Here is a 27,924-nt window from a genome sequence, read left to right on the forward strand (position 1 = left end):
ATCACTTACATTGGAAACACATTAGTTATGGATCTATTATTGGTCAGTATGACAAGGAGGAAAGATTACTGCAAGCAAAAGCTGTTTCACTGTTCATATGGGCACCTGACTATTGTTTTAAGACATACATGAAACATTGTGTACCTGTCCTGACCTGACCTGACCTGCAGTGCTCCATCCAAAATCAGTCTTTTGAGTGTCAAGCACTCCCTCTCTGTGGGTTTAAAGGATGGCTGTAAAAAGGCTGCATTTTTCTCATTGGTGATTAGCAGCTTGGTCAGCTTGAATTCAGTCAATTACAATGGATCTGAACCACAGCAGAAAAAAACAATAAAACACCAACATAAACTTCTCAAACCACTCCTGCAACATATTGTAATCCACCTCTCTGCTGTCAGTTAGCATGCTCTTGTGGCAAATAGGCCTACTCATAATTTCACCAAAATATGGCTAAAAACAGTGCTTCCAGTGGAGATTTGGAGCTTCAAATGGGGCGACAGGGCAAGGAGGAAGCAGTATGTGACCTTTATGTGACAATCTTATTTCCATGTTGTCTCATCTTGTGGATACAAGGTACAACGTGTCCTACAAGGTAATTTATTTATAATTTTACAACACAAGGTGAAAGAGATGCGTTTTAAGGAGCAACAGGCCTTCAGGAATCTGCATGCGCAGCCATTGCCATGCAGGTTGCTGCATTACCTTTTGATCATATGCATTAGTGGTCTCTATATATGCTCTCTTCTTCAAATCTTCTCAATTTTCTGCCAGATTTTTGGCCATAGGAATAAATGTTTTATTATATAACAGACCTCAAATTCTTCTCAGTATTTTATGTATGTGGATCACTGCTGTGCTTTTGTGCTCTTCTTCGAAGGGACGGTTAGATGTTTGTGAAACTATGATTGGCATGCACAACGTCATTTATTTGAGACATTCCACTAATAGGCTATTATTTTTAGACTATCCACTGCCCTAACAGGAGTGCGTGATGGATTGATAGAGACCTCTAGTGGTAAAGAAACAACACTGCAGGTAAGGAGCTGTGACGTCGGTGCAATCTTTAAATTTACCGCAACACCTGTCTTTGCTGTCTTTGGAAACCTCTTGCGGAAGTGCAATTCAGATGGTTGAAGACATAGCATGAAAAGAAATGTCCTTTTTGTATTTGCTATTATTATTTTGAAAGCTAGGCACATGGTGCAACGATGAGCATACCTGCCAACAAGTTTATCAACAAGTCTCTGTTATGACGGTGTAGTCCCTCATTCGTCCAGGAGTGTTCTATCGTAGAAAAGGTTTCAGTCGTAGTCATCTGGACACTGTTTTCAGAATCAAGTCGTTTCGGCTCCCATCCGGAAGTCATTCTCAATTGACAATTGACTGAAACCTTTTCTACGATAAGTCTCTGTTATCTTATTGCCTGCACATGAGAAATCACTTCAACTTAGCCTTGATGTATTCACAGAACTGGATGTAAAAACACCAGTTAGCTTGTCACGTGTTTTGCTCATAACAGGCTTGTAACTCATATAGCGTGGGTATAAAGTCTGCTGTTGCTGTTGTTGTAACTTGCCTGTGTGTTTCTGTGAGTGTGTGACAGAGAGAGATAGACTGATAGAAAAAGAAGTCAAAAGACAGAGGGAAATAGAGACACAAGAAACATGAGAGGCCAGAGGAGGTGTCTTTTGTATGCACCTGGCTGTTAGAAGAATGGACAGCTTGGTGAGTGCGCTCCGTTCTACTGGACATAGAGGAGCCAGAGACTTTATTTTGCTTCAGCCTTGCCTGCTGTGTGACCCAGCTGGGACTCTGTCTACCTGGAGACAGGTATTATGACTCAGAACAACATAGAGATCTCTTGTAGCTAGCAATCTTTTTCAGTCACTCCGGGACTCTTTGTCCCTACCACTATGTCTCCGTCCCCTCACTGCTTTCACTTTGCCAGTAAGTGTAAAGTATAGCTCAGGTTAAAGAAGGTGCCACTGGGGCAATGAATTATGCATTATCACCAGAATTGCAGGTAGCCAATGGTCAATCATGTGATCAGACTGCACTCTGGTCTTTCTTGTGCAGTCTTCTCATAGATAATCACAGATGTATATGTCTTATGTTTTAAATATTTCAGATTTGAGGTCAACCGAGAATAAAAAACTAAGCTACCATCAATTTGATCTAAGATAAAGTGGCTTAAATAATTTCTAAAAGGTTTTATAGTGTTACTTCAAGATGAATTTATTATTTTCTTGAGCAGGATACATAAGTATCAGACAAGTCAGAGAATTCAGCTTAATGGAGTTGTAGGATCTCACAGTGAACGTCTTTAATAACGTTCATAAGAATACAGTGTTCGTCGTTAATCGTCGTTAAAGCCAAGCATTCTTCCAACCAACAAAAAAAAAAAGACCTCGATAAGAATTATCCTGAAGGGTTGAGTTTATTTTGAGAGTGAATGGCCCATTTTGTACGTCCACTGCACAGTTAATATTTCACTGTGGTAAACCTGAATAAGATATATCATAAATTGTTAAAATATTCCTGTATTTGGGTCAGTCAATCGTGATTATCACTGCATTTGTGTCCGTCAATCAGTCACGGGTGTGTTTGCGTCATCACTTTTCAGCCAATCGCATAGCGACGTCCAGAAACGGGGCTCCCACGACGTAAACCTTACAAACATGGCGACGCACCGAAGAGAGTACGGAGATTGGAAATACGACCGTTTTTAACCGATAAAATAACCTCCTGTTCGCATGTTACAATGTGGTGGGGTTAGCCACAGCCACCGCACGCACAGCCTTTTAGACGATGTTTGCAGAGGTAAGTTAGCGCCGGTGAAATAGACGCCTATACCGTTAAAGTAGTTTTGTTTTCCAGTGATAGACATGGCTAGTTAGCTTGTAGCAGCTAGCGCCTTAGCGTTAGCCCCGCAGGTAAACACACAGCCTGACAGGGAGAGGACGGCACACAGCCGCTGTGCTTCCAGATAGGTTGTCTGATATAAGAGGCTGTCAGCCGGGATTACACAGTTAACGTTAGGTTAATACGATGAGCTTAGGATATCCGCGACTCTCATCACCGTGCTGGAATTAGCTCGGCACAGGCAATGTCGTTAGTATGCGTGTAGATTATGAGTAACGTCCCTCAAAAACGAATTTCTACATCACAACAAACACAGGTGAGCTGGGCGTTAGCTGTTTGAACGGCTAGAGGGACTAAAACCTAATGTTAAAGGCGAAAGAAAGTTACCTATTTGGTATCAGCAAGGTTAGTTAAAAGCACAGTTGTGGACTAATTTACTGCTTACCAAACTGTCTTCTCTGTGGTTAGCTAACATTTATGTTGGTAACAAGCATATTAAACGGTGACAGCTGATTGCCGGGATGATAAGAATATTGTTGGATTTCCATTGTCATTGTACTTTTACTTCAAGAAAAGTCTGAGACGTGTTGAGACAGCTGTCCGATGGAGATGTGTCCAGTGGCAATCAGTGGGCAGACTGTCAGTCACAATAGCTCCCTTTTCTTGTCAGACATAAACAACTGGCACGGACTTACCTTAAAGAGACAGTTCACCCCAAAATCAAAAGTGCATATTTATATATATCCATCTAGATTGTTTTGGTGTGAGTTGCCAAATTTTGGAGATATCGGCCAATGGTTGTAGAGATGTCTTCCATTCTTGTATATAATGGGATTATATGGCACTCGGCTTGTGGTGCTCAAAACGACAAGAAAATACATTTGAAAAACTAAACAGCAATGTCTCTTTCCAGAAATCATGACAGACCTTGTTGTGAGCAGTTTCTATTTCCTTTCTACCGATAGTTCCTACATGAAACTGCTCACAACAAGGTCTGTAAAGTATCTTGAGTAACCGTGTCATGATTTCTGGAAAGAGACATTGCTGTTTAGTTTTTCAAATGTATTTTTTGGTGCTTTGAGCACCACAAGCCGAGTGCCATATAGTTCCGTTATATTTGAGAGAAGGCAGACATCTCTACGGCCAATATCTCCAATACTCTGCAACTCACACCAAAACAATCTAGATGGATAAATAGCATTACAGGTAAGAGGAAAAATATGTGTTTTTGATTTTGGGGTGAACTGTCCCTTTAAAATATTAATAAGGTGTCTTGAGTCCTTCGTTGCTGGTCAGTGTTTATAGAGATTATGCCTTGGCTTTGTGATCGCTCAGCCTGACAAGCCGCTTTTTAATGTGACTTGTGATAACATTGAAGTTTTGGTACAGTTCTCATGTGATGCAGTTTCTCAATGCTCACTGGATTCCTGACTTTAAATATATAGACTACTGACCATGACATCTGCTGACCAACAAACAAACTACACTGTCTACCTCACCTGAGTGGCAGGTGTCCTAACCACATCCAGGCACCTCTCCAGCAGTTTAAGTACAAATTTGGCCTCAGTAATGAGGCTTTAGCTGCCACTGCACTATTCTGCATGTCTGACAGGGAGTACTGATTTCTGTGCAATGTGCAGTCAGGTGTTGAAAAACTATAGCTTAGTAGCTCTTTGCGAAATGTTGCTACCTGCTAACCTTTAGTCTGAAGTAAATGATGGGCTTGTATTGAACCATCCGGTGTGTGTTTATTATGGATTTAAGATATAAAGTGAGGTCAGAGATACTACAGCAGATGGAGCAACTCACTTGCAGCTTTAATACATATGGGGCCCTTTGAGTTATCACCATTGTCATCTAAGATTTTACATAGGAGCCTGTTGGCTTCAGTCTGTTCGACTGCCCTCTGACCACTTCACCTCCTAGGTCTTGTCTCAGACTTTCAGTAACATTGTATTTATTATAGTCAGTTATTTGCTCTATGGTATGATTTTGTGTCATTTGATAGTAAATGCATGTTTGCACAGTAAGTTGTAATGCAAATGTTGCTCTTGTGTTTTGTAGTTCTGTTGCACATTGGATAGTATGATCGAGTTTGGCTATAGACATTGGCATGGACTTTTTTTTTTTCTGTCTGACTGTGATTAACTCCTTTTAAGCAAATGGCTTACCCACATAGCTTGATGAATACACCTTTGTACACTGAGTTAGTTTGTTGTTGGGGGATGTGAGAGCATTGTGTGTTCATCCACAGGCAGACAAAGTTATCTCAGTGCTTTTCACCTCTGGCTAAATCTTATTAAGGTATCTTAATCAAAGCTTGGTGGACATTAAGGCCAGCATGCTGTCACATCAGGCCTGCTTGTCATCTAGTACACCTCTCCCTCCTTCCCTCAGTCAATAGAAGCGGTTGCCCTGCCAAACAAGCTGACACCTTTCAAGAATTAAGCCCCGTTCAGACTTGGGTCTTGTATCCAGATATATCCACAGTGTGTCTAGGTCATGCTGAGACACAGAATGCAGTTCACATTTGGCATTGGAATTAGACTTGTGTCACCACTTGTAATTGGATTTTGCTTTATTTTATGTATCATTTGACTTTAAACTGCTACAGCTGCTAAACAAAAAAACAAAAACAAACTTGGGGCAGCCTAGTGATTCCTACTAGTTGGTTGGGATCTTAAGTTAATAACATAAACCTCCAGATTTGCCCTCCTGGAGAAGCTTCTCACTAGAAGGTGAAAAGAAGGAGCAGGGGACTCAGTATGTATCAGAGGAGGCATGTGGCTGACTTCACCCTCCCCAGGGTAACAGTGGAGTTAGCAGTGTCAAACTACAGCTCAAGGGAGGTGGCCATAGCAAATTGGACAGAAAAATAGGGGAACAAAATAGTGCTCAGCCATACAGCTAGTGAGTAGATGGCTAATTGATTCCTCACCTTGGCCACTGACTGTTTTTGTGGGATGTAAGTGCCACAGCTGGGTGACAAATCAAAGAAAAAACTGCATTAAGTGAGGTGTTGGGCCACCACAAACTACAAGTTTCTGGAACTCTACTGGAGAGATTGAACACCATTCTTCCAAAGATATGCACTAATTTGGTGTTTTGATGATGGATGTCAGAAATTGTAGTACTTCCTTGTGCAGTCACATTTCTTTTTAGTAACAGCTGTCCACCTGTGGAGATTGTCCAAGATGCATTACAGTGCAACAGCAAAGTGTGAGCAGTGCCAAAGATTATGGTCTATTCAAGGTGTTGATCATAAAATGTCCTTTCCTTCTCTGGCATTTTTATCCCCACTGTACACCTACCATAAATGGATGTTAGTGGTAATTATGTAGTTTGTACCTATACTCTCACATACCCCACCTGTTACATTTTAACCGGTACTTTAAATCGGTGGAAGGTGAAGTTCTCTGCTGGTCAAACACCAACTTTTCTGTGGTTACAAAAAAAGAGTAGTTTACCGAATTATCTCAGGTTATATTTAAGGTTATATAAGTATCGTGTTCATTATGAGATTGTTGGTCTGATGAGTAGTGGATCATGTTGGCCTTATCTGCTCTCCTACTGTACTTGTTGCTCCCATAGACTGTATTAAAGACTGTATTGCTCAAAGTGGGTGGCTCCAGCCGTCGCCATCTTTGTAGTCCCTGACTGCAACTAATCCAAAAATGAGCAAAGAGTTGGAGCTGAGGCGGGCCGAATGAAGCCTGGTTGATGAAACCACCTTATAGCAAGCCACCTGATAGGGCACCCACCTATCACTCAAAGCCATATCCTTAATTATGCATAACTTTAAGCCTTAATATAATTTTAATGGGTGAGTTCACCCCCTTACAATCGTCATGAACGGGGAAAATAGCTATAGAGACCAAAACCGTTTTTTTGTACCAGGCTGTAAACATGTTTATTTCTGCTGTAAAGGTGGGCATTTTAACATAGGAGTTAATGGAGAGTGACTCGCTTTTGGAGCCAGCCTCAAGTGGCCATTCAAAGTTTTTGGCACTTCCGCATTGGCCTAATTTTTCAGCCCCAGAGGTTGCCGCTTGGTTGCTCCACCTAATATTAATTTTGTTCAGTTAATGATAGCTAAAGGCTTGTTAGTAGGGGATTGTACAGCACAGATTTTGAATTAGCAAGCAGCTAGATTTGCCCACTATCTGCTCTACTGACTGTTGTTAGTTAGTGTGGGCTGTCAATGATTTTTGACAGCAAAACGCTGACCACCTTCAGATGACAGAATAGGTTAGAAATGCTGGTGAGATTTCAGCTTACCTGTGGACAAGACAACATACCAGGGTGTTTTTTTTTTCTGTAACATTTTGATTCAGTTTGTTACTGTGTTAGTAAAAGTATTACAGCCTCACATTTTTCAAGTTTTTTAAGGAACAGACTAGACAACAACAGCATGAGCAGTCAGCCCCACTTACTTTCACTCCCTCTCAGGCATTAACCATGGATCTCCCACAAGAGAGCTTTAATGGGCTGAGTTAACCTCTCTCCCAATAACCATACTGATCAGGTTTGCAGCTATGCGCTTGTGAACTTGTGCATGAGTTACAAAAATACCAATATCCTCCCTTGAGCAGTTCTTCCCACACGTGTGTCTGGGTATGTACAGTGCAATATGTGTGTGGATTTGTTTTCAAGTTGCGCCAGGAAATCTGGGAAATGATAATCTTCAAGACACTGATAAGAGGCTGTGTGTGCATGTCTGAATGTGCCTGGAGTCAAGGACGTCCAGTAGTGGAGCACTCCTCAAAAGCCTTACCTCTCTATGTGGCAGTGCTTTTAAACATTCAGATTATTGCTACTAGTCACTGTAAGTTTGTGTTTGAGAGAGAAAGCAAGCAAGAAAGAGAGAAACAGGCAGATGAAAGTTGAGCTAGGACGTGAATGAGTATATTGATATCACAATATAAGACTAGATTTGTGATTTTAGTTATCATAAAGTTCAGAAATAGCAAAGTCATACAAATTTATTAGGTTATTTTAGTGTTGTAGTGAAGTGACCAGTGAATATTTCTCTACTTTATCCTTGCCCGTTATATCACTGGGGCTGGGAAATCAGTTGTATTAAGTACATTTATATGTGGTTTTGAACAAGAGACACAACGACATTTGCATCAGCAGACATCTCGTTCAGAGACTCTAAGCATTGTTGCGCTTGTGTTTATGTGTGTCTATTCAGTGCGGGTTGCGTAAGGATTTGCCTCTGTGTTTAGATGTGTGCGTTCCCGATGGGCTTGGGTGTTAATCACTGGAACAGATGGTTCATGTTTAAAACCCTGTGTAAGCTGTAATGACTCAAGAGTGTCGTTTATCATCTCTCCTACAGAGCCAAGCCTCTACAGCCTCATCACACAGCCCTGCTGATAGCCTCCACATTCACTGCTGCTCAGTGGCACCATTGACATCAGACCAGATTTACGTTACCCATTTGAACTATATTTAAATACTTTCTCAGGGAATGATTGCATTTGGTAGGATGGACTTGGACAGTATTTTTTTACGTTGGACAATTGCCTTCATACCAAGAAAAAGGCAAATATCCAATAAGAAACAATTACTTTCCCTTATAATATTGTTCAAACAAAAGTTGTTTGTAAACTGCTTTTTTCTTTTTATTCAACTGATAGAGGAATTTGCCTACCTAACCAGGGTATCAGCGCTAAAACTACCCCAAACCCATTATTTACAAAAACACTTGGAGGAAACACTGCTTGCAGTTTCTTCTGGCAAGCACAAACCTGCCCCACAACCACTACATCAGTCTTGAAGTAATTCAGATGTTTTTCAAAATAATTTAGCCAGCTCTGATTGATGTCTCTGGCAGTGTGCTCTTGGATTCTGTTCACCATCTGTTCACTAGATGGGTTCAATGAGTAGTTGCTGCTTCAGGTCAACCCACAGTTATGAGACTTTATTGGCACACTGTTATCGCGTGTGTGTATAAGACAGTCACCTGTTAGCATATAGCTTAGGCCTGGTGGTAATAAATGTGTCAGTGATGACTGCAGTGAGCGGCTGGAAGCGTCTGAACATTGCCAACAGTAGAGCAACTGCCTTCTCTGTGATTACTGTATGGGTGAAAGGTAAACAGATGTGATGTTACTGCAGATCAAGCTGTTCATCAAGGTTTGCATGAAAGTCATTAACAAGAGTTTAATTTGGTTTTCTTGTAAATGGCAACAACATTGCGGCTGATAACTGTTATACTTGCCTTGGAAGTGTCAAGTTCAGAACACTGCAGTTCATTTAAGATAGTCAAAGTTTGTGGTAGGGTATCAACTGCTCTGTGAATAGCATTCCTTTGTAGTTCTGCCACTCCTAGCTCAACTGTTATAATAGTCCTCTTCTTTGATCAGATTTATGCTCTTCCCGGCCTCCTAACCCTGCTATTAGTGACTTTGTCCCAGCCAGTTATGACTTGAGAAAGAGGGGGTAGCTGAGCCAGTTTGGACACATTCTGCAGCCCTGACGCAAGTGTGTTCACATGCACTCAAGACACTTGGTTATAGTTAGCTTTTTACAATAACCTGATTTCTTAAACTTCATGTTGAAAAGAATCCCAGTTTTCTTAATATTGGTACAGGATTTAGGTAAACTTGGCAAACACAGCTACATTTTGACTGGGAGACCTGTTCTTGGCCATGTAGTGTATATTGTATGTTTTTTTTTATTAGTGGTGCTTCCTTTTATCAAAAATTAAAATAAGTCTAGAAAAGCTGGTTTCTGCAGTAAGGAAAATATGCGTGCTCCCTTACTATGCCTTCAGTCCAGATGACAAAAAAGAGAGAGCTGATTACTGACCAGTTACAAGTTTTCGAGTAATTGCAGCTCAGGTAAACATGTTTTAATATTTCCTGCCCTTTTTCCCATAAACAAGTTTATAAATGAAGTGACTGTCTTCTGTGCATCATATATTCCAAGGCATGCTCAGAGATGCTGTTGTTCTATTAATGTAATGACCCATATGTTTAAAACCGGTTCTGCTTTCTTGTCTCGGCCTACACTCTGACGGGGCTTAACCTGTCTGTTACTCGTTTGGTTTACAGTGAGCAAGTAAAGTCAGGGTCAGTGACAGCCATCAGCATCAGGTTTTAATTTTTCAAGTGTGCTGTGTAATCAGCTGGTCCTCAGCTGGTGTGGTGAGTAGGGATGTCACAAGCTGATCTGCAAGATCTGAACTTGAGCCAATCAAGTCATTTTTATAACTGACTGGCTATAAATCGGCTGTATGAAGCCTGATCTGATTGAGATCCTTTGTTCATCATAACCCTTCATGCTCTGTACACACTACGGAGCCCCACGAACAAAAGCGGCCAGTTTGAATATACACACTGACAGGGACTAACAGAACGACAACGTCAGACTAAAGCAACTAGTGACAGAAAATATAAATCCAGATACTGTATGAATTAAATAGGCTAAACAAAAAGGTATATTTCTATGGAAAATATCATTGGTTGTTCTAGCTCTATTTTTATTACAGTGAGTTCATTTTATTGTAGAGTTCAGAACACTGATTTTCCTTTGCATTAAAGTTAAAGTATTAAAACATGGTGACATGCGAAGAATGCATTTACTTTAGAGGTGAAATACTACATCTGTGTCTATTAATTTTCATAACATGATGCACCCTCATATGCAGATTTTTCATACATTCAAGATACCTACACCATGCTGTGCCATTTTTAACCCGCCCACTACTACTCTGAGCAGTTGGTGGGCCAACCACTAATCTTTTTGGTACTGATACTTAGTATGAGCAGATACTTAAATGATCCAGCTTGGGAGTGAAAACAAAAGAAAACTTCATCAGGACATCCTAGTCATGAGGCATGTGTGCTCTGGCCGGAGCTCAGCACTGCCTCTAGATTTTCATGGAATGCTTAAAATTGATATTGAACAAAACATGTTGTACTGATTTTAGTGAAATGCAAATTGAAATCAAGCATTTCTAATTAAACCGATAGTTTAATTAGTAATTACATTCTTAAATGCTGTCCTTCAAAGTAGGCTTATGCAGCAACCCGTGATCAGTTGTCTTTCTCCTGCATTTTCTATTAATAGATAAAATTGTGGATTTGCATGTTGGCAGAGCCACAGGTTGCAATTAGCGTGCTTTACAAAATTTCTGTTATACTGACCATAATAAAACATAATAATAATAAAACTTTATTTATAGAGCACTTATCAAAACAAAGTACAAAGTGCTTTACAACAAGAGAAATAAAATACATAAAATACACAGAAGCAATAAAATAAACAATAAAATAAACAACCAGTTCAGGTAAAATCAGGATATGCTTTCAGATAAAAATGTGTTTTGAGACGAGACTTAAACGAAGACACTGACTCAGACAACCTGGTCTGTTCCTGGACTCAGGAACAGACAGGAGACCCCTGCCCGAAGATCTCAAACTACGTGAAGGTTCATAAGGGATTACAAGGTCTAAAATATAATCTGGGGCCGGGCCATGAAGAGCCGTAAAAGTAATCAACAAGATCTTAAAATCAATCCTAACATAAATCAACCATGTTCCTCAACACTAGTTTGCTTAGCACTGATTCTCAATAGCCTCCTGTGCATCGTGGTCATGCTATGCATAGTAAGCTGGCTGGCCCATGTTTCTGAATGCAATACAGTTGGCAGTCAGTCTAATGTGTGTCATTTGATTGTCCATAGCTGGCTGTGGCAGAGAGAACAATGTCTCAGTGTCCTGAGGAAGCTCTGTCCGTCCTTATCTTGCTCCATCAGTGGAGCTGCTTATCTAAGGAACTCTAGTATGAATGTAGGGCAGCCGAAGATCGTCACTGCTGATCATCATGAAGTCTGTCAGTGACTCTATCTGATGGCTCCACAGTCAGAGTGTGAGCTTTATATAGTGTGATAGTTTTTCACCTTTAACCCCATTTGTGTAGATAACTGCATTTTTCACATTGCCTTATGACATATATTATAGTACTTTTCTAAGGATTTCATGGCCTGGTTTCATTAGTCCAGCTTGCACCTGCTTGAGTGTTCAAGTTTGTGGAGCACTATGGCAGACTCATCCTTCAAACACGGATATGTATTACTGGTCAAAATTGATTTATTTTATTGAGCAGGACATTTTACAGTTGAAAAATCAACTTGTCAGTGGACTCTGGTGGACAAACTATGTAATAGTGACACTGTTGCAAAATTACCTCAAAGCTAGTTTAGCATTTCTGTACGACAATTTCTAGTTACTTATCTGCCGACACATACACCGATATGAGTGCAATAATATAATACCGGCCGATATATCCGTTTATCTGTAATATACAGTATATGTAGACAAACTCTATATATCCATCAACCAATTATCTTTACCTGATTATTCTTTGCAGTGTTGCAGGAGGCTCCTCATATATGTACAAAAAGACCATAATGACAAGTATCCAGTCATACTTTAGTGTGCATCTCTGAGCAAAACACTTTTGATGTCATCGGTGAACATGATCTAAGAAAATGCGTGAGAACAATACAGTTTATCTTATCATATGTAATGAGAAAGCATGGAGGTCACTTCCAGTTTTAAAAATCCTCAGCCTGCGTTAAGCTGACGTAAGTGAGTGTTAGCCCTGCTGTCTGTGACAGAAGCTTCAGTCTGCCAGCCTGGCCTGGCCTTCCCTTCCCAGACTCACGTATTGAGTGGCTAAAAGTCACACTTAAGTTTTCTGGTGTTTTTATAATTGCAATAATTGCATCTGTTGAATTGGCACATTATGGAACTGAAAACAAAAAAATAAACTTATGTGGAAAACCTGGTACACAGAGTTGCTTGCTGGAAGCGAGAGCTTGGTTTCCTGCACTGACAATAACAGGAAAACCCATAGGATGTGACACATGAGTATGTACACACACACACACACACACACAGTCTATGCCCGATACTCTCTAACAATACAACACACCACAGTTTGTGTCTTTTTAAATAATCTTTTTCTGTGCCGACATCTAAAGTGTAGAACAGTGTTTGTTTTGCTCTGTGGATGACATCATTGTACAGTACAATTGTCTAATCAACTGATTTAGTCTGTATCGAAGTGCTGCTGATAGATTATGTTATTTTTCCTTCACAATCGAGTGAGCAGTCAAGCCCAAAGTCTAAATATAGACTGTTTACTGCGTACAGTAAAGTACAGTAAATACAGTAACACCAGACACAAACAGTACTGTTGTTTAAAAAAAAAAACAATCAGTGCCTTAAAACAGGAATAAATTAGATATATTTGGCATCTAGTCTTAGTCTACATATTAAAAGGTCTGCCATTCAGTCTGTCTGTGATAGAAAATGTAAATATCTTGATCAGGGAGGGAGTCTTTCTTCTGACTAACTCTAATGATCTTCAGACTGGTTAAAGTATAAGCTGAAGTGCAGGGAGTATTTAACTTGTGTTTTGTGGTTGTGTATGTTTCAGGCCAGTCTGTCCATCTGGGGATGGGGGGGTCTTGGAGTCGTGCTGTTCCTTGTCACCTTTGGACCCTTTGCCATATTCTACCTGGCCTTTTATATCTTCTGCTTCATTGGAGGGTGAGCAGGAAACCATACATCATGTCTTTACATAAGCATGCTCTCTCACATTAACCACAACACTGTACGAGAGCCTGATTGATCAGTTTTTAGCTGTTCTCTCTTTCTCACTTCTGTTTTCCAGGGGCTTTGCGGTCACTCTGCTCTATGGAAAGATCAACTCAGAGAAACACCTGGAAAAGTGCGAGCATTCTTACTTGCCACCCACACAAATTGGGATACTGAAGGTAAAAGCTCACATAACATACACACATATTGACCTCGCCTGCACAAACAAATGAATTAGTTGATAATCAAGTTCCTTTGTTGATGAAGTCCGCTTGCCAGTTACCATGCAGATCATTAACGTTTTCATTAATTTAATTGCTCACATTTCACTACGTCTCTCATCTTTTTGTCTCTCCATCAGACATTGGATGAGATGAAGCTGGAGATGAAACCTATAAAGATTGACAGGAGACTGACTGGCTCCAGTTTCATAGATGAACCACTACAACAGGTGTGTGTGTGTGTGTGTGTGTGTGTGTGTGTGTGTGTCTTTGTGTGTGTGTGTGTGTGTGTGTGTGTGTGTGTCTTTGTGTTATGTATGTGACTTCCTGTACATTTGGCACCTGTGTCAAAGCTTCACCAGCAGTGTGTTTGCACCTTTGACAATCAAGCTAGGGAAACACAGAATTATAAAGTTTCATAACATGAGATTACAAAAGATATCACACATGACCAATGTTCTGTGTTAATAATGAATTTTATACATACCTTTTTTGAGTATTTCTCGCCCTTTATATGGTATCACCAGCTCAGCAAAAACTTATTTTTCATTTACACTCAGTTGCCAGTTCATCAAATCTTATTTATTTAAAAAGTGCATTTAAAAACAACCAACGTTGACCAGTGCTGTACAATAACTTAACATAGATAGAATAAAATCACACAACATGGTAGCCAGCATAAAAATACTATCCCAGTAACACAGTCTAATATAACAGTCCCGCAATAAATTCTACTTTCATAAAGGTTATAATGTTCAGTTTTTGTTGAAACTGTTTTAGAGAGGTGTTAATTCAACTTTCTGATCATTTTGGAGGCTGCAGTTTGTGGTGCTGTTGAATTGTATTGCATACTTTATTTACTATATAAAGTATAAATTACAGTTACAAGTGCAAGTGTTATGAACTGTATAGGATTGACTTTGAAGTGCCCACTGCACTCTTTACTCTGCTATGAGATGGCATTGTTGAGTGAATGGTCATAAAAAGCATTGCACAGTTGGTAATGGGACAACAGCTAAGGAGAGAAGATAACAGGATTATGACTGGGTGAGAAATACTAACACTCCAGACGTTTTGGACACTGGCCCACTTAAGTCACTGTCTGACCCATCAGCTGGCCCAGGTCCGCAACTTCATCATCACCGTCAAACACTACATGACCCCCTATAGCGTCAGTGTCTCCCATTCACAGGAAGTTGGTTCCTTGTGTTTTGTGTCATTGGATTAGTCTGGTAAAAAAAATCTAATGAAAATATAATCAACCAAAAACTCTGGAAAAAAAACAAATAACTAAATGAAGTAATAGCTTAATTGAATTATAATGGGTACTGATGTTACTGGCACCAGTGTTGTAGTACTCGAGATCGGTCTTGGTCTCGAGACCACTTTCTGAAGGTCTCTGTCTCGTCTCAGAATCAACCGCATTTTTACTCGGTCTTGTCTCGGCCTCAGACAAAGAGGGCTCAGGATTTTATTTTAAGACCGAGGATATCACTAAATTGCCTGTGCATTGTCTGATTTATTTGTTAACATCGATAATGTGATTGGATGTGAAACTTCCTGCTTCAAATGCAACCAATAACTTGACTCATTTCTAATTTGAAATTTTTGTTACTGTTAACGGCCCTCCCCCGTTACCCCTCCCTACCCCCTTTCTCACACGCTCCAAGAACACATCGTTAGATCGGTTAGATTCTCCTCGATTCAGCCGTTCAGTTCATTTTACAGAAACCATGAGCACCGAAGTATAATTCATTTAGATTTACTAGCATGGTAAACAAGAGAGACGAAAAAAAAGTGTTGCCTCTCTACCTTTTTGAAGCATGTAATATTTTCACTCTGTAGCTGTGAATCTTCTGGTAATTGACTCAGACTTTTTTCAGCTTAACACGTTTGTAAATAGATCCTCTAAATGATGGTTAGGCTGTCTGTCAGCATTGCAGACAGGGAAGATGAGCTTAGTGGCTTTTGTCTGGTGGTCAAAGTTTTTCTTTCCACCCTATCCTGTGGTTACAACACTTACAGTAGAAAACAAGCTTTTAGCATGTTGTCCTCAATAAAGCAGCATGGCCAGCAGAGTTAAGTGCAGACACAGCAGTTTGTGATGGTCAGATGACATGCCTCTGATGACTGCTCTACTATGGTTCTTCCCTTCATCCCTGGGAATGCACACTAATCATTTCAACAGCATGTGAACCTTGAGATCTTGCACAGCTTAACGTGACATCATGTAAGCCTGCGTCATGCTCTCTGAAAGACACTTGTGGTCTTGATTTTTCTGCCACTTTCTTTGTCTCTTTTCTCATATGCACTCACATCAAAAAAAAAACTTTCATGACAAAATCCTCCCTCCCTCTGCAGCTCTGACAGTTACATTGATTCATGTGTTGGCCTGATTTAATCATCCCTACTGAATGCAACAGAGCACAACTAAGTGATTGATTTACCCATGTTTCCTATGACCTAATAGCCCAGTAATCTGTTTTCTGGATGTTTGTACTAGACACTGACAATTAACAGACTGAATTGTCTTTCAAAGAAGACTTATTTACCCATCTCGCACTCAAATCTTGTGTAGCATTTAATTAACCCGCTCCTCAATCCCTCTGTTGACTTTCCTCCACCCTCCCCCTCAGTCCAGCTCATTGGGTTGTCTTTACTGAATTTCTTTTCTATTTTCCCCTTTCCTATTCTCTCCTCCTACTCCGCCATATTTCTCTGTCTCTGTAGGTGATCCAGTTTGCTCTGAGAGACTATATCCAGTACTGGTACTACACTCTGAGTGAGGATGAGTCCTTCTTATTGGAGATCAGACAGACGCTGCAGAACGCCCTTGTCCAGTTCTCTACACGGTACAAGATACATAAACGCACATGCATGTGTATTTTTGTTTACTTTTATTTTTCAATTGTCTACATTATTTATGTGTGTGTTTATGTGCCAAGGTCCAAAGAGGTGGACTGGCAGCCTTACTTCACTACTCGCCTGGTGGACGACTTTGCCACTCATTTACGTGTCTTTAGAAAAGCCCAGGATCGCCTCACCGACAGAGAGGACAAGCAAAGTAAGCATACACATTCATACACACCTGCTTTCTCACTCACAGTAGCATTAGAATGTTTGGCATGTCTCCTGAGTTGATTCAGCTTGTCTTTAACAATGATTGTGATTATGTAGTTCTAAGCTTAATCAGAGTTTGGTGATCCTTTGATGGACTACACAATAAGATTTGATTACAATTGTGATGCAGAAATTTTTTTCCATAAAGTTTTTGATAAAGAGATGAGATTTTTGACATTAGTGGTGATGATGACAATAAAGAAGAGTGATGTCTGAACAGGGGACATAACAGAGGAGCTGGTGGACTCCTTCTTTGAGGCTGAGGTGGAGATGGAAAGGAAGATTTGTCGAGACGTAGTTTGCACTTCACACAAGGATGAAGAAGGTACACACACTTCTGCAATGTGTCTAGCCTTATAGTTCACACTGTCATGAAGAACTCTTCCCACAAATTAGTTGCCGTTTCATGCTGTAACTAGTAAAAACTAAACATATGTTGTGTGTGTGTGTGTCAGGTTTTCTTCGGGACTTGTGTGAGTTGCTCCTGTATCTGTTACTACCTCCTGGAGATTTCCACAACAAAAACATGAGATATTTCCTAAGGGTGAGTGCATCGAAGATAAACAAGCACAAGTCACCCTCTCACTTACACAGTCTGTCAAACAATCACAACACGTGATGTCATTGGTCTGAGATGCGAATATGAGGCGCAAAATCACATATTCAGTCACACTTTCCAACAAACTGAATAGGCTATACTGCCGTTCCAGACCATGTGACGGCATGTTTGTAGTGTAAATTGTTATGAGTATAGCTGAAAATGCACTGAGATGTTTTTTTGTTTTTTTTAGGAGGTGCTGGCACGTGGTGTGCTACTTCCTCTGATCAATCAGCTGAGCGACCCAGACTACATCAACCAGTTTGTCATCTGGATGGTGAGAGTTGACACTCACACTCATCCATACCTCCTACTAATTAGCCATTTGAATAGTTTTTTTTGTGTGAATATAAAAACTATCCAAGAAAATGAAATGGGCCAGAAATGGCATTGGGACCTTGTATTTATGTAAAGGTATTTGATTTTGTATAGATACGGGACTCCAGCTGTAACTATGAAGCCTTCATGAACATCCTGAAGTTGACAGACAAGCCTGCTGAGCTGGAGGCCGTCAAGGACAAGGTGCTGGAGGAGCTGCAGTACCTCCGCTCCCTGGACACCGCTGGAGATGGTTAGCACTCACTTTTTCTCATTTTCTCATTTCTCATACAAACGCGCACACACATGAAACTAATTTGTCATTGTGAGCAGGAAAGCACATAGCACATACCTAAAGTTTATATAAATAAATGCACTGCGTTCTTCTCTTCCCTTGATGTCTATCTCTCTGTCCTCTAGACATAAATGTGATCAAGAACCAGATTAACAGTCTTCTGTTTGTGAAGAAGGTGTGTGAGACCAGGATCCAGAGACTAAAGTCTGGCAAGGTGAGAAACTGCAGCACAGCTTTATAGTGCTTACACAGGAGTATCCAATACATTACTATTATACTACTATAACTAGTATGATGGTAAAACTTGTCTGCAAGTATCAGCTGCAATAGTTGTCAATTGCAACACTTTGTTGCAAAGTCAGTTTGTTAGTTAAGTTTTATCTTTTGGAGTCAGCCAGACTAAGAATACAGTTTTATCGTTTCGGCTCTGTGTACCAGACTTTGCTTATCTTTTTCCTATGTTGTGTAGGAAGTGGATGCCTTGAAGCTGGCAGCCAACTTTGGCAAGCTGTGTGTTATCCCACTGGATCATATCCTCGTCCACAACATAGCCCTGCAGTTCTTCATGGGTAATTCTGGAAATGCATCATCACAAATACCACAGATGCCAAACGTCACTATAGTCATCCCAAGGCCCTAATCCTGAACATTTCTGTTAATCATCTTTATAATCCATAACTTATTCCATTTCTCTAGAATTTATAACCCCAACCTGTCTCGTTAGGCACACTCCTTTTCAGTCCCACATGACCTCGTCAGAGATTTTAAAAGGTCACTCCACTTTACCGATCAGATTACCATTGTGTGTGTGTGTGTGTGTGTGCGTGTGTGTGTGTGTGCAAACTAGGAGTCAAAAGTTGCGTCACATCTGGTGTGGAAAATGAGTAACAGCCCTAAACATTGTGGCTGGTTCTGTCATTGTAGGATTTATGCATTTATTTATTTTTTTTTTAAATTGATCGATGTTTAGATCACCAAAACTCCGAAACCAATCAAAGTTTAAAAAGTGGAAGGGGTGGGCCTCAGTATCATAACCTTGTATCTTATTTTCATTAGGGCAGTCACCAATCAAAGATTTTCCTAGTAGTCGTTGGTTCAAGCCATTAGTCGACTAGTCGTCGAATGTTTATTATATTAATTTAATTATTTAAAATTATATTTTTGGGGGCATCAGAAAATGGTTTGAGTTCCAGGGCTGAGAAAGAATCTTACAAGTAACATTGTTAACACTGCTACATTACAGAGAAATACAAAACTGTAGTAATGAGCCTTTAAAATACAAATTTTACAAGCGCACACGAATGCAAGCCACCAGTTAACGACAATGCTAACAGCCAATGTGGTAATGATTCTGAATGTGTTTGAACAACCAGCAAGGAGACTGAACGTTTTGTTAATTTATTTCAACACAGTATAACAACGTCCCTCCCCTGTCTCCGTCAACTTTACCCTAGCTAGCACCAAAGATAGGCTAGCATGATAAATTAAACCTTCACTAATACTTAGCCTAAAGATAAGTCTAACAGATGATATACATTTACAATCTTCAACAAATAAACATTACCTTAAAAACAGAAAACACTTATACTTATATTTTTTACTTACCAAGTGAAAAAACTGTTTTTCTACTGTAACTCTCGCAAAACTGATCGGATCAGGCTGATTTTGGAGGAGATGGATAGACTGAATTGGTCCCGAGAAAAGTCATATCCATGGTCATCCTCCCAAGTTACAAGGAAATGCTAACATGGATATATAAAGAGAAATTGGCTTTATGGCATGTTCCTGACTTCCATGTTAGAAGAGAAAAGGTCCGTGTTGCAACTGTCCCCCTGATACTTTCATCCCGGCCCTAACAACAAGGCGCAGCTCCTGAATGGAGTTTGAAGGTTGTTGTTTTTTTTTTTTTCTGCCACTAACCCACCAATGAGAACTTGGTCGACCAAGACTCTTCTCATCGACTAACGGTTTGGTCGACTATTAGTGGGAAGCCCTTAGTTTAGGAGTTAACTAAGAGTATAACAGTAGATGGATCTTTAGTTGCAAGATCACCTGACACCACAAGCAGCCAAAAATACTAAGTGCTTAGTAAGTAAGACACTTGTCCACTCACTGTATATGTGTGTGTAACCAAAGTGCTATAGTAGACGGACACCATTTGGACCAACTCTTATGTGTCTGTTGATCCAGACTTCATGCAGGCAGCGGGGGCCCAGGCAGAGCTGTTCTTCTGGCTCACTGTGGAGGGCTACAGGGTGACTGCACAGCAGCAGCTGGAGGCCATGCAGGTCTGGCAGAAAGATGGCAAGAAGCAGCCCAGCGCTACCAAGGGGCTGCTGAAGGCCGCTGCACTGGGTGTATACGAACAATACCTCTCTGACAAGGTAAGAGGCGTGTTCTTTATTTGTAAATTAAATACAAATGCACTTGCTTTAAAGCACTGCTTTCTTTAGCCTGTGTGGGCTAATATTTTGAGAAAGTATCTACCGATGTCTATTATCTGTTTTTTCTTCTCCAACAGGCATCTCCCAGGGTGCAGGTGCATGAGGCATCCATAACAAAACTAGGGGAGAAGTTACAGAAAGACGACCCCACGCCAGAGATATTTGATGAAATCCAGAGAAATGTACTAAATCTTTTCCACAGAGTTTTATCTGTACATTAGGCAATTTTATGAACCATGCCAACACTCAGAGAATTTTTTTTCACTTATTTGCATAGCTTTTAGTATCTGTGTTTGCAAAAATATAACTTTTTTTGCTTTATACTTTATGTATTTTCTTGTTCTTTTTGAAATGTGCTGCCTCGCCTCTGTTTTCCACCTGTTAAATTGTTTCACACATATTTTACCCCAGGTGTATGACATGATGCTACGTGATGAGCGCTTCTACCCCTCCTTCAAACAGAGTCCTCTCTACGTCCGCATGCTAGCAGAGCTGGACATGTTGAAAGAGCCCAGCTACCGGGGATCTGATGATGGCGATGGAGAATCCTTTAATGGCTCTCCCACAGGAAGCATAAACCTAGTAAGTTCTTCACTTCCTGTTGCAGTGCTCAGAAAAATGCTGATGTGGAGACACATCTGGCATTGTTTTTGTCACCCGTCATCCACAGTGAAGCAGCACTATACTGTGTTAGTGTTAGCAAACTGAGTAGTTAAATGATGACTTGTTGTTATTTTCAGTCTTTGGACGACTTGTCCAACTCCTGCCATGATGAATCTATGCACCTACATGCCTTCATCTCCGACACAGGTACACACACACACACACACACACACACAGAGTCCTTTTGTGAGCGTTATTGCGTTATAAGTCTAAAAGCGTGAAGAACCGTGGCACTTGTTGCTTGATTTTTGTCACATTTTCACAACTGTCAATCTTTGATGAAGGGTTGTAAATAAAACGTTATGGGTTTATGCTAGATTTTGGTAACTTATGTATGCATGTCAGGTTTAAAAACATTTCATTTGACTTTCACTTGGTGTGGGAGTTGGGTGTTGTAACTGCTTATGTTGAGAGTGTGTGAATTGTTTGAGTATATTGGGTATCTGTTACCCCCTATTTGTCCCTCCCTGTGTATTTTTTCTTTCAACGTTTCACCTCCTAGCTCCATTCATTGTCTGCTGTATCACTTCATACTGTTCCAGTATTCTTTATTTCTTTCATTCCATCACCTTCACTGTTTTTCTGTTCTTCCTTTTTCATTCCTCCTTCCCTTTCCTGTCACTCTGTCACATTTTCCTCCCTTTTATCACATTTCTGCATGCTCTGCTCTGCATTCTTTCTTTTGCTTGCTCTTCCTCCCCCACACTTTGAATCTGCACATACTTTTCTTTCTTTTCTGCTTTCATCCACCCCCTCATCCTCCATTCCCATTTTGGATGTATTGCCGGGTGAGGTAGCTGACGCTTGTCTCCCCGGCTTCTGGGGTGCTGCAGGGGTTTGCAATGACCACGGTAAGACCTACGCGCTGTATGCCATCACCGTGTTCAGACGCAACCAGGACGGCAGTGAGGACTGCTGGAAGACCTATCGCCGCTACTCTGACTTCCACGACTTCCATATGAGGATCACTGAACAGGTGTGTGTGAGTTATGTTTGTGTACCAGTTGTTCAGAAGTCAGCAACATTTCTTTCCCAGAAGAAAGTTCACATTAGTGTTAAAACATGGAGCAACAACTCATGAACATGGTTGTCTCCTCCTGAGTGTTACGTATATATATTCTGTTTTAGTTTGAGAACCTGGCATCGATCCTCAAGCTGCCAGGGAAAAAGACCTTCAACAACATGGACAGAGACTTCTTGGAGAAGAGAAAAAAAGACCTCAATGCTTACCTGCAGGTAACTGTTTTATATATTAGTGTTGACTAGTCAAATTTTGAATGCCTTTATTGTCTTGCATTATTTTGTGGAGCGTATATCAATTACTTTTGCGTGTGTGTTCCAGTTGCTGCTGAACCCAGAGATGGTGAAGGCCTGTCCAACTCTGATTCCTTATGTCTATGACTTCCTAGAGAACAAGGCCTACAGCAAGGGCAAGGGAGAGTTTGCACGCAAGGTCACTAAGTGTTTCAGTGTCATTTATTTACTACCAAATAACTGCAAAAATATAATGTGTGTGTGTGTGTGTGTGTGTGTGTGTGTGTGTGTGTGTATATATATATATATATATATATATATATATATATATATATATATATATATATATATATATATATATATATATATATATATATATATATATATAGGGAGATATTGTATTAGTATGTCGCACATATGAATGCATACTCTTAATCACAGAGATTCTTTAGAGATGATTAATTTTACAGATGATTAATTTGTGTTTTATAAAATACATTTTCTTTCCTTTTGTTTTATCCACCCATCAGATAGACACATTTGTAAATCCTCTGAAGAGCTCCATGAGAAACGTGTCCAACGCAGTGAAGGCCCTGCCAGACAGTCTGGCTGAGGGCATGACCAAGGTCTCTGATAACATGGGCCGCATGTCAGAAAGACTGGGCCAGGACATTAAACAGTCCATACTCAAGGTAACACCATCACATAGAGCAAGTTCTTTACATCCTAATAAAGGAAAGCAAAGCAGTTAACTATTTTTGTTCTAGTTTTATTTTTTATCCGTGTAAAAATGTCTTTTTCTGTGTGATATTATTATGGTCTGTTAGCTTTGAACCTACTCACTGGGCTGTGGTTATAATCATTGGACTCCTTACAAAGCACCCGTCCTCAAATCCTGGCCCTATAGCCTCTCTCAAACTGTAAATAACACACAATCCTCCTCTTTTCCTTACTCTTCTGACAAGTTAGTTCATCCAGCCTCTGACTATCCAGTATCCTCTTCTTTTTTCCCAGGTGCCTCCACTCCTCCCAAAGTCTGACACCGACCCTGAACACTGTCGAGTCTCTGCTCAGCTTGATGACAACGTGAGTCAGTGGGCATGATGTGTTCTTGATGCTTGTTTTATTTCTTTTATTTCCTTGTGATTTTATTTATATATTTTGGTAAAATGGCCATTTATATGTTTATTTGTGCCCAGGTGGATGATAACATCCCACTGAGGGTAATGCTGTTGCTGATGGACGAAGTGTTTGACCTCAAGGAGAAAAACCAGTGGCTGCGCAGGAACATTAAGAACCTGCTGCAGCAGCTCATCAGGGCCACATATGGAGACACCATCAACAGGTTAGACACAAAATAGACAGGGCAGACTGAAATACATTTCACAGACCCTGGGAAAATATAGGCACATATACAGCAGACTAGTTAGAAATGTTTCATTTATGTATATAACCTAGAAAAGAGATGACTGGGTTTGTTAAACATTTAAACCAAAATACAGTATTTCAGACAAATGATGTCATGACCTAAGATGCACAGTCAGTGTCTTTATTGCAGAACCAGTTCAACCTGAGCAAACAGCAAAATAGGATTAACGTTTACAGATCACAGGATGTGTGCACATAAATTGTAAATTGCTTCACACAGAGCACAACCTGACTCATCTTTCCTTTGTCTCTGTAGGAAAATTGTGGATCATGTGGACTACTTGACCTCACCAGAGCAGGTTGCAGATTATGTCAAGAAGTTCAGGTAACCCCTCCCCTTTTCTTTCAAATAATTCCTGATTGGTCAGAAGAATTATGAATAACCCTCAGTGGCTCTGTCTCCGTGTAGGGATTCCTACTGGCCCAACGGTATTCTGGCTGAGACGCCGCCTCGTCGGGACAAGAGTATCCGCATGAGGACACGAGTAGCCGCCAAGACCAGCCTGCTGGGCATCATGCCAGGTAAAAACACAAACCCACTTTATCTAGTTGTCACCCAGCCCCATTTGGGACTGCCTCATCCACTTACTCCTCATCCTTGAGGCCTTATCCCTTATACATCTAAAACATACTGTTGGAAAACACTTCCGATCAAGCATATATCTCACCTTTTGTATGGCTTGTCCAGGTTTGTTTTTGATTGTGGAATGAGCTTATTGTTGTGGCGGATTGGGGGGGGCTACACCCACTACAACTACAGTTCTCATCAACCATAATTGCATGGAGTGTTTTTCTGGCCTCAGGACAGGAAGATGACACACAGAAAGCTTGTCATATTTACATTTTTACAATTGTTGAGATATATTGTCTGTATCGCAGTATAATCTTTCTAGCAAGTGTTTTTATCTCTCCTTTTGCACCTTTCATTTTGTAAAAGATTTGGTAGCATGTTCACTTCACTTGCCCTAATGGCACACCAAAGTAGAAATTAAATGTCACTCTCCCTATGGTCTGCTCAAGTACTTCACTGGTGTGAGCTTGGGGCAAAAATGAACCCACATGGTAAAGGTTCCTCTTTTTCATTCTCTTTATTCATTGCACACACTCCTGACTTTTCTGCTATCTTTCTCTCCCTACCTCAGATGAGCTGAAGCACATCATCGGAGCGGACACCACGAGGAAGGGCATACTCCGCGTCTTCGACATGTTTCAGTACCAACCCATGAACCGTCGGCTGGTCTACGTTTTCCTGGAGGGCTTCTTGGAGACGATGTTCCCCCAGTACAAATTCCCTGAGCTCTTTGTCAAGCTACACTCCCGCTCGCCACGCATCCACAGATATAGCCAGAAACTCAAATCTTCATCCCTCAAAAGGTGACAGGAGAGGACAGAGGCAACGGGACATGGGCTGACACACAGACTTGAGCTGAGAGTGAGAGTGGGGGGCTTGATGTGAACGTTGAGGTATGTGTGTGTGATTTCTGCCCTTCCACTTCCCTCACACACACTTTTCAGTGAAAACACTGAAAACAAAATTATCCAGCCGATTATTTCTGTCAAGGCAGAACTGAGGGATGAACAACACATACTCTGCCCTCCTCTCACTCTGTGACACACACACATGCGCAAACACAAATCCTGTAATTTGCACCAAGACTGAACATGGCAGTCTTCTCTTTTAGTTTATGTATTTTCCTCCTCCTTTTTGGACTTTCTAGTTGTGTTTAGCTTCATCCTGGGCCAGTTGATGCTGCTTTCTCGGGGTCCAGATAGCAGACCACAGATACTGTATTGTTTTTAAACTGCAGGAGAAGATAGCATAGACCCACACCTTGCCTTACCTTCCCGCTTCTGTCTTTTGGCCAGCTCAGTCTACCATCTCAGTGACCTGGCCACTCAGCTGTAGTCAAACTTACCCTCACGCTGTAGACATTTTATCTGCAAAGGCTGCACACTTGCTAACATGCAAATTTTGTTTTCATAGCAACCAAATATGTCAATAGCACTGGGTTACAAAGGCGCTGTTTTTAAAATGTGACTGAACAAATATGGGTCGAATAGATGATTTTGATTTTTATTGTCCGCATTTTTTCTAGCCTCAATGCTTCTCTTGAGACATGATGAGACTTTTTTTTCTTTCTGAAGTGTTACGTCATCTGTACCACCCATGCTCCTCAAAGAATAGGCCCCATCCCCTTTAAAGCTACTGTCAAAACCTGTGATGACCAAAGCTCATGCTGTTCCATACATGTGCACTGGTTTGATGTTGGGATACCCTGAACATTACTGTTCAGAAAATCTCAACACTTAGATATCGTTGATCGTGTGAGGAAAGAGAATGCAAAGTTGACCTTTAATGACCTGAAAGGTGAGACTGTGAGAACACACTGAAGTGTGTTACAGTTGTGGGAGGCTCAGCTCTGGCTGTCCAAGCGCACCATCAAAGAATGTACTCTCTGGTCTAGTCTGTATTTGGCTCGTGTAGAATTTTGTGTGAATGAGTGTGTGTGTGTGTGTGTGTGTGTTTGTGTGTGTGTTTAGCATGAAGATGCAACCCTCTTCAGTCAGAAACTGTGCCAGTGTAAGTTAGTGAACAAGCCTTAAATCTATATACAGTATATACTGACCAAGAGACGCACGCTAGTAGCTCTTCTTCACACGACTGAACGCTACAAGGAAATCAAGATAGCGATATGGAGATATATCCCTAATCACTTTTATTCAGAGAAAATGTCAAATAATTTTGTGCAATATATTTTTTTCTTTAATGCATGTGCATTTTGAATCATTGTATACTGAAAAAAAGTAATTCATATTGTTTTAATAGTAGAAAAACGTGAAAGAAGTTTCCCCAGAAAGGTCTTCTTTTCCCAACAACTTCACATTCCGTTGTTGTAAAAGTACAATGTTTATTTTACAGACTTGTTTTATAAGTCGAGTATTTTTGTTTTGTTTTTGGTGTGTGGGGATATTTTTCACTTATCCCTCGCCCACTCGTACAGACTCTGTGTTTTGGGTTATTGGGCAGTGGTAGGGGGTTTTCAGTGTCGCAGCCCGATAATTAGCTCATTAGGCTATAGCTAGTTCAGAGGCGGCCTCAAACAACTGCTTCTTTTTAACTCATAAGTGGCGTTTTATGCATTCAAGCCTGTTCTATTCAAATCTCTGTCGTTATGAACTGACAGCTGGAGGGACTGCCACCCCCTCTCCGCCTGTCCAATAGGCTCACAGGAGAGCCATGTCCTGTGGCGAATGGAATCACTGCTAATGAGCACTTATCGTTGCAACTGCGGGAGGGCCTCTCCCATTGGCTGGACGGAGCCCCGTTCTGCTGCAGTCATTGGATGGAACTCACTCGTCTGCTTTGATTTGCTTGCACTGAGCAGCCCTGGTGGACTCTGATTGGCTGAGAAAAAGGACATGAACTGGAGCCTCTCTCACTGGGAGGTGAATATTTTGTCGCCATGGTGGAGGTGTCACCTTTAACCTTCTGCACACCTCTCCATACAGGAAGGCTTGTCTTTTTTTTAACCCCAGTATTTATGATAATCTATGATAATGAAAATTGTCCATATCTGTGTACAGTATGTGTTAATAGTGTGCCTAAATGTACTGTCAACTCTATTTTCATATTTTTCTTTAACCTAAAAAAAATCAATCAGAATGTCATGATCATTTTACGCAACTGAAAATGACTTGAGGGTGTTTTTTTTGCATCATGCTTATCAAACTCTTCCTTGTGAGCAATTGTGCTCAGATCAGTATAACACTAATAAAAGGTAACTCAGACTAACTGACCAACAGTGTGTATGCTGTCTTCAGTATGTTTGCTTGCTGCATTTGTGGTTTGTAAAGATTTACAGGTTATGTGAATGGGTACTGTGTAGGTACGCTATTATTGAAAACACTATTGATGTGGCTGAAGTTTCATCAGCAACTAAAAAGGGCCCCATATAAGACAGACCACTAATTGATATAAGATAATCACCTTGCTCCCAGTATTTGGACAGTGACACACTTTCTCTTGTGTTGAGTCTGTACTCCAGCACATTGGATATGAATGAAGTTGGAAGACGGTCAGCTTTAATTTGAGGGTGTTTACAAT

The 27,924-nt window shown here is 40.6% G+C and overlaps 1 protein-coding gene across 5 annotated transcripts; it reads left to right on the forward strand.

Moving 5' to 3' along the window:
* The first annotated feature begins 1,602 nt into the window (after positions 1-1,602).
* Positions 1,603-27,617, forward strand: snx13 (sorting nexin 13). 5 transcript variants are annotated; one of them, XM_044170995.1, is made up of 25 exons: positions 1,603-1,830; positions 13,318-13,430; positions 13,555-13,657; positions 13,840-13,929; positions 16,430-16,551; positions 16,645-16,763; positions 17,040-17,144; positions 17,275-17,363; positions 17,611-17,694; positions 17,850-17,988; positions 18,156-18,244; positions 18,500-18,599; positions 20,221-20,414; positions 20,552-20,656; positions 20,886-21,056; positions 21,215-21,284; positions 21,935-22,113; positions 22,266-22,373; positions 22,480-22,590; positions 22,922-23,083; positions 23,406-23,477; positions 23,591-23,736; positions 24,076-24,144; positions 24,229-24,341; positions 24,962-27,617. In XM_044170995.1, exons 1-25 carry the CDS (start codon positions 1,693-1,695, stop codon positions 25,195-25,197), a joined length of 3,027 nt encoding a protein of 1,008 aa, XP_044026930.1. In that variant the 5' UTR covers positions 1,603-1,692; the 3' UTR covers positions 25,198-27,617. The 5 variants fall into 5 exon arrangements, with proteins under 5 accessions (XP_044026930.1, XP_044026931.1, XP_044026933.1 ...); XM_044170996.1 differs by having other exon boundaries at positions 1,610-1,830; positions 21,971-22,113; XM_044170998.1 differs by lacking the exon at positions 1,603-1,830 and adding an exon at positions 2,605-2,820.
* The last annotated feature ends 307 nt before the right edge of the window (positions 27,618-27,924 follow it).

The sequence above is a fragment of the Siniperca chuatsi genome, linkage group LG17, assembly GCF_020085105.1.
Source record: "Siniperca chuatsi isolate FFG_IHB_CAS linkage group LG17, ASM2008510v1, whole genome shotgun sequence".
Taxonomy (NCBI): Eukaryota; Metazoa; Chordata; class Actinopteri; order Centrarchiformes; family Sinipercidae; genus Siniperca; species Siniperca chuatsi.

Bases quoted from the DNA above. Each gene is read 5' to 3' on its own strand.
- snx13 (XM_044170995.1), top strand. From the start codon at position 1,693: ATGCACCTGGCTGTTAGAAGAATGGACAGCTTGGTGAGTGCGCTCCGT. The intron at 13,431-13,554 runs GTGAGCAGGAAA...TCTGTTTTCCAG, and splicing joins ATCTTCTGCTTCATTGGAGG to GGGCTTTGCGGTCACTCTGC. The intron at 20,415-20,551 runs GTAAGAGGCGTG...CTTCTCCAACAG, and splicing joins AACAATACCTCTCTGACAAG to GCATCTCCCAGGGTGCAGGT.